The sequence below is a fragment of the Vigna unguiculata genome, chromosome 1 (genome assembly GCF_037176805.1).
Source record: "Vigna unguiculata cultivar grain cowpea cultivar isolate G323 ecotype 2 chromosome 1, ASM3717680v1, whole genome shotgun sequence".
In the NCBI taxonomy this organism is placed as follows: domain Eukaryota; kingdom Viridiplantae; phylum Streptophyta; class Magnoliopsida; order Fabales; family Fabaceae; genus Vigna; species Vigna unguiculata.
In genome coordinates this window covers 24732596-24738999 of record NC_140792.1, presented here as the reverse complement: position 1 = coordinate 24738999, position 6404 = coordinate 24732596, and the positions used below count along the sequence as shown (strand labels likewise).

The 6404-nt window shown below is 36.0% G+C and overlaps 1 protein-coding gene across 1 annotated transcript; it reads right to left on the bottom strand.

Moving 5' to 3' along the window:
- Positions 1–744: 744 nt before the first annotated feature.
- LOC114175354 (Tetratricopeptide repeat (TPR)-like superfamily protein) lies at positions 745–3063 on the bottom strand. The gene is made up of 2 exons (XM_028060133.2): positions 1382–3063; positions 745–1274 (listed from the first exon to the last, which is right to left on the bottom strand). The coding sequence occupies exons 1-2, from the start codon at positions 3042–3044 to the stop codon at positions 991–993; spliced, it is 1947 nt and encodes a 648-aa protein (XP_027915934.1). The 5' UTR covers positions 3045–3063; the 3' UTR covers positions 745–990.
- Between the last annotated feature and the right edge of the window lie 3341 nt (positions 3064–6404).

Genomic DNA, 6404 nt, shown 5'->3' with positions numbered 1-6404 from the left:
GGCATTTTAAATGCTTAAATGAAAGTTGTTGCGTTATATGTCTCAAACAGGTATAGTAAACTAGTTATTATTTAGCTTGTTCATATTCTACATATCGTACACAAAGATACAAATAAGGCTATCTCACTGGGCATAGTAGAAGTATAAACCCTGGTATTGACATCTCTTTCTCATTTGACTTATTTCATCATAGGTGTTTTCTGATATTATATATATATATATATATATATATATATATATATATATATATATATATAACTCACTCTAATTAATAAGTAATTGGGCCAACTGAATTAAAGTCACACTTTATGAAGTATATAATTTTTTCTCTGATACTTATTCCCTGATACCTTAGACCGACTTTGGCATCAAAGGTTTTTTCAGATGTCTCCCCCCCCTCTTTTTACAAGACCAGAAGAAGAGTTTCTTTTGAAACCGAATCCGTGGACTCTTGAAACTTGTTTAAAATATTTTACAAAATATACTTGGAAATTAAAGTCACAAATTGAATTGAAAGATATCTAACAAAAGATAAATGCAAATCAATGAAATCAAACAATAAAAAAGAAACGAAACATAAATCAACATGAAAAACAAAACTCATATTGAATCAACAAACCCTGTATCATAGAGATGAGAATTCGAGACAAACTAGGTATGAGAACAGTCGAGAAGAGAGAGGTCTGTATCAAGAGAGAGAGAGAGAGAGAACGTTGCGAGAGGAGCGTACACATGGAGTAAGAATTTCGAGTTCTAATGTTTAAATTGATTAGATATATGATAAAAATATTAAAAAAAATTCCTTTTTCTCAAAATTCCTAATTCAAACAACACAATTCTCCATATAGAACAAAAATATTCAAAAAATACTTTCTCAAAATTTCTCATCAAAATACACCAATTGTAAAGGTTTTGTTACTAAGTTGCATGTACACCTAACCAATGGCACCTAAAACTGAGAAGATCATCTTCTCAGATCGTAATCATCTGTCACACATATCCTTCGAAGTATGGGAGATGAAACACATTTTGTATTCTTTGAAGAAACTGTAACATGGGCTCTGGGCATGTAGCAGAAGAAAGAGAATCCAAAAGTGCAATACATATATCTCTTAGTATCAAAGGTGATTTTTCCTGAACCCACTTCAAGTGCTCAATGGAAATTGGAATCTCCTGTGCATCTGACAAACTTTTCAACAAAATTATATGGGATTCTGCACATCCTGTATCAGGATTGAGACTGCAAAGTAATTTGGATGCAGCCATAAGATGTCCTGCTTGAAAAAAATACAACATATGTTAAGTTGTGATGAGGCAATAAGCTGACAAGCACGCATTTGCAGTGCATTATGTTTCAAATATTTGATTGAGTGAATAATACCTTTCCTGCATAATGATGATGTAAACGAGCTCAATATTTCTCTTGCATTGATTATGTCGTGTTTGAGAGACTTGTTATAGAGCTCAAAAGCTGCTTCTAGCTTGTCTTCTTGGCAGAGTCCTTCTAGAAGAAAATTGTAAGTTGTAACATCAGGTTCCACTCCCTTGTCTAACATGTGGTAAAAGAGCATTTGAGCCTCTTCAGCTTGTCCCACTTCAGAAAATTTTCGTATAAGAATGTTATACGTTTTCAAATTCCCGCAACAGCCATTCGAGAACATCTCATCCCAGAGCTTCCTCGCAGGACGCAGTAGATCCTCCTTACAACACGCTTCCATTATGTAATTATAAGACAAGACATTGGGTTGGAACCCTTTCTTCTTCATCTCCTGCAGAACAGTATAGCCTTCTCTCACTTTCCCAGCCCTGCACAAAAATGAAATCATTACATTGAAACCCTCCACATCTTTGAAGTAGTTTTGAGAATTCAAAACATGGAACACCTCCAACAACTCATCAACCTTGCCATGCCTACACAGATTCCTACTCAAATCACTGACGGCCAAAATAGTAGGGAACCTTTCTTTCTCAACCATGAAATTGAAAAACATTATCGCTGCAATAGGATCTACACTTGATACCGATCCTATCAATGTATTGAGAACATCGTCATCAACAGGAAAATTACCACCAACTATAACCTCTCCGACTTCTTTTGCTTCACACATCCGTCTCTCCGTAACCAAGCCAAGTATCAAGTCCCTGTAATCACTGCTTCTAGGAGCCACCCCTAACTTCCTCTTCATCTTCAAAACCTTCACTTCATCAGCCACATTTCCCATTGACCGGAACCCTGCTGCAACAACCCAGTAAGCCATGAAATCGGGTTTCCAGCCCCTACTCCTGAGATCATCCAACATCCACAAAGCCTCCGATACCTTAGAAGCCCGACACAACCCATGAACAATCAAAACCGCCACAACAGAACCATTAATCCCAGAACCACATTCCTTAACCTCATCCAACAACCTCACCACCCTCTCCAAATCACCCTCTCCACAAACCCGCCAAATAAAAACCCCAAATCCCAGCGTGCTGAAACCAATACCCCTGTCAGTCATTCCCTCAAACAGCTGGCAGGCATTTTCCAAGCACCCATCAGAGGCAAGGGCAGCCAAGAGCGAGTTACACGTGGGCTCTCCAATTTCGGCACAAAGGGGAGCAACACTACCCAAGAGCGAAAAGGCTTCGCGAGCACGGTTGTGGGCAACATGGGATGCTATGATGGAGCTCAAAAGTGAAGGGTGGATGGAAAAGTTGAGGGCTTTGGCTTGTTTGAGGAGTGAATGAATGGCAGTGAAGTGGTTGTTGTGTGAGAGGGATTTGAGGAGTGAGTGGTAGGTAAAGGGTGTGTGGGCAAAACCAGGGTGCTGAGAGGCCCAATTGAAGAAGCCAAGAGCAAGAGAATGGTGCTTTAAGAGGAAAGGGTCAATCACATTGGCCACCAATGATGGGGTGAGGCATTGGCGCCAACCCAACCTGTGGAGTGTCTCCTCCACTTGAGAACCCCACAAACATTGCCTTCCCTTCCTTTTTGAGGCTGAGATCACAGCCTTGCTTAGTCCTGTTGCCAAATCAAATGTTGTTGCTCCACCTCTCATCATCAATTTTTCTAATATGGATCAATCCCCTACTCCTCCAATAAACAAATTTTATGAATGCTAGTTGTACATGTAGAATGTAGCATGGAGGGTATTTGACATGAGGAACCTGAGTACGAGGAATCAACACAAGTAGCAGAGGTTAAGAAGAGATGTGATGGAATTGGATTTAGTGTATGAGTAATTCTCTATCCAATATAAAGAAAACATCTTCATGTGTATCAAATATCTACAAATGCTTCTATGGAAGTAGATGAAATTTTTTAATAACCCATTCATTGGAAAATTTTAATTGAGGACATATTAGTTAGTATGTGCATTCATCTTTCGTATAACTATTCATGTATTTATTTGTAATTTTGATATTGTATAAATAAATTATTATGGATAAATAAGTTCGTAATCATATAAAAGATAAATTCTAATTATTTGATATTTTTTTAATCTTTAATATATAATATTAATAATAACAAATTTCATAAAACATTAGTATTATATTATTATTCATTTTGATTATAAAGTAAGGGTTGTATGAACTTATACAACATATGTGTTAATAATACTCTCTTCAACTAAAGTACACTAAGGGTTGTTGTATTATATTCATATTTTTTTATTAGATAGTGTAGCATTCTAGACATATGTATAATTATGTTCTTAAGATATCAATGTTTATAAAAAAAATTAAGCATAATAGTTAAGTTAATTATTTTCCAAATGATGTTAGAAGAGCAAAAGAAATGGAGTTTATCCAATTGAAACAAAGAAGTATGACAATAGAAAACTATGCTTTTAAGTTTGAAGAATTAGGAAAATACCCTACTTCTTTTTATCACCCAGAGGAGAGGATGAAGTGTATATAGTTTGAAAATGCACTTGGCCTGAATTGTGAAATGTAGTGGGAATACTAGAAACTTTTTATTTTTCTACGCTTATTCACAAGTGTAGATTTTTTGAATATTTTGAAAATAGTTAAGTCAACATACCAAGATATTTTGGGTCCCTAACAAAAAATATAAATAAATGCAATGAAGGAAAACCTTACAATCGTCCCCAATGGAGGTCTCAACCCAACCAATCTTCACCAGGAAATTTTAGTAGACCTGTGAATAATCATATAAGATGCTTTAAGTGCAAACAAGAACATTACACAAAGATTTTCATCTTAAGGGACCTATCAATTTCAAGTTTGGAAAACCTGGTCATATATTCTCTGTGGATAACAAAAGACACATTTCAATACTTAAGGCAAGACCCACCACAATAGGGAGAAGTCTAGACAATGACTGGAGCTAAAGCCGCTAAAAACCTTGATTTGATTCAAGGTATGCGTTTTATTAATGGTAAAACTTTAAATGTACTGTATGACTCAGACACAACTCGCTCATTCATTTCCAATGATTGTGTTCAACACCTTGACTTATCGACCTCTTTTCTAAACACTATTTTGATTGTTTCAATTCCCACAAGTAAGTCTGTAATTATCGATAAAGTTTTCTTAAATTGTGCTTTATTCATTGAGAATAGAAAACTTATTGTAAATTTAGTCTGTCTACCTTTGTCTTAATTAGATGTTATTTAAAGTATGAACTCATTATGATACGACCCTATCCAGGAAAGAGTATGGTCATTTCTGAATTTGAATCCTCAAGAGGCACGACACGAATAAATCAGAGAAGAACGCGGAATAAGACAAAGATGGAGGACGCCACAATCTAGCAGATTGATAAGTCAAGTGAAGATTCACCACAAAGATGTTAATCTTTGATAAGAACCGAAGGCCTAAGCCAAGAACAAAGAGAAACCTCTTTTTAATGAAATCAAATTCAATATATGACTAAAAGTGTCTACAATAGTTTTTGGTACCTCTATATATAGGCACATGAGTTTAAGAAAACCTAAGAACCCTACAAGAAGGCCCAAACCAAAACATAAACTAATTTATAAAAGAAAGCCCAAAGCCCAAAAACATAACTTATTTTCTAAAAGAAAACCCAAAGTTTAAAAATATAAATTAATTTCCTAATAAGTATCCTTCAAGAGTGCTCCAAGCCATGATCTTCATATCCTTTGAATTTCCACTTGTAGTTGCTTGTAGTATCAAGAGTCTTGAATAAATGTGATTTTCCAATCTCTTGCTCCTTGCCTTTGTCATAGGTCCTTTGAATTGTAAAGGTTCATCTTCAAGTTCTTCTTGTATGAAATCTAGGGATAGTCCTCTATCACTCCCTCCTTCTTGAATCGAATTTGTCCTCAATTTCGAACCTACATCAAATGGAGACAAGTCATTAATATTGAAACTAGAGCTTACCCCATAATCTTGTAGTAGATCAACAACATAGGCATTGTCATTGATTCTTTTAAGAACTTGAAATGGTCCATCTCCTCTAAGTAAAAGTTTAGATTTCCTTTTAGAAGGAAATCTCTCCTTCCTAAAGTGAACCCACACCCATATGCCAGGTTCAAACTTGATCTGCTTCCTCCTATGGTTAGCCTTAGAGGCTAACTTCTCCATCTTCTTTTCTATTTGGGTCTTTACCTCTTTATGCAAGTTCTTGACAAAGGTTGCTTTGGCAAGTCCATCTTTGTTAGTCATAGAATCAATATCAGGTAAAGGTAACAAATCTAATGGAGTTAAAGGATTAAAATCATATACTACCTCAAAAGGCGACATCTGAGTAGTAGAATGAACTACCCTATTATAAGCAAACTCCACATGAGGTAACCATTCCTCCCAAGTTTTCAAATTTTTGTTTACAAAACATCTAAGGAGTTGCGAAAGAGTTCTATTTACCACTTCTGTTTGGCCATTTGTTTGAAGATGACAAGTTGTAGAGAAGAGAAGCTTTGTACCTAACTTACCCCACAAGACCTTCCAAAAATAGCTAACAAGTTTGACATCCCTATCTGAGACAATGCTTCGTGGAAGGCCATGTAATCTTACCACTTCTTTGAAAAATAAATTGGAAGGAATGAAGTGGGCCATCGCTCTTGTGGCAAGGAATGAAGTGGGCCATCTTTGAGAACCTATCAACCACAACAAAAACATAATCTTTTCCCCCTTTGGACCTTGGGAGACCCAAAATAAAATCCATAGAAATATCGGTTCAAGGAGAGTTAGGAACAGGTAAGGGCATAAACATCCCATGATGCATAGACTTAGATTTAGCATGCTTACAAGTGATACATTTATTACAAAAAGAGTGCACATCATGTTTCATGTGAGGCCAAAAGAAATGATCATGCAATATGTCTAAGGTCTTTTGAACCCCAAAATGTCCCATTAAACCCCCTTCATGAGCTTCTTTTACAAATAATTTCCTCATTGACCCTTTAGGCACACACAACTTTGTTCCTTTGAAA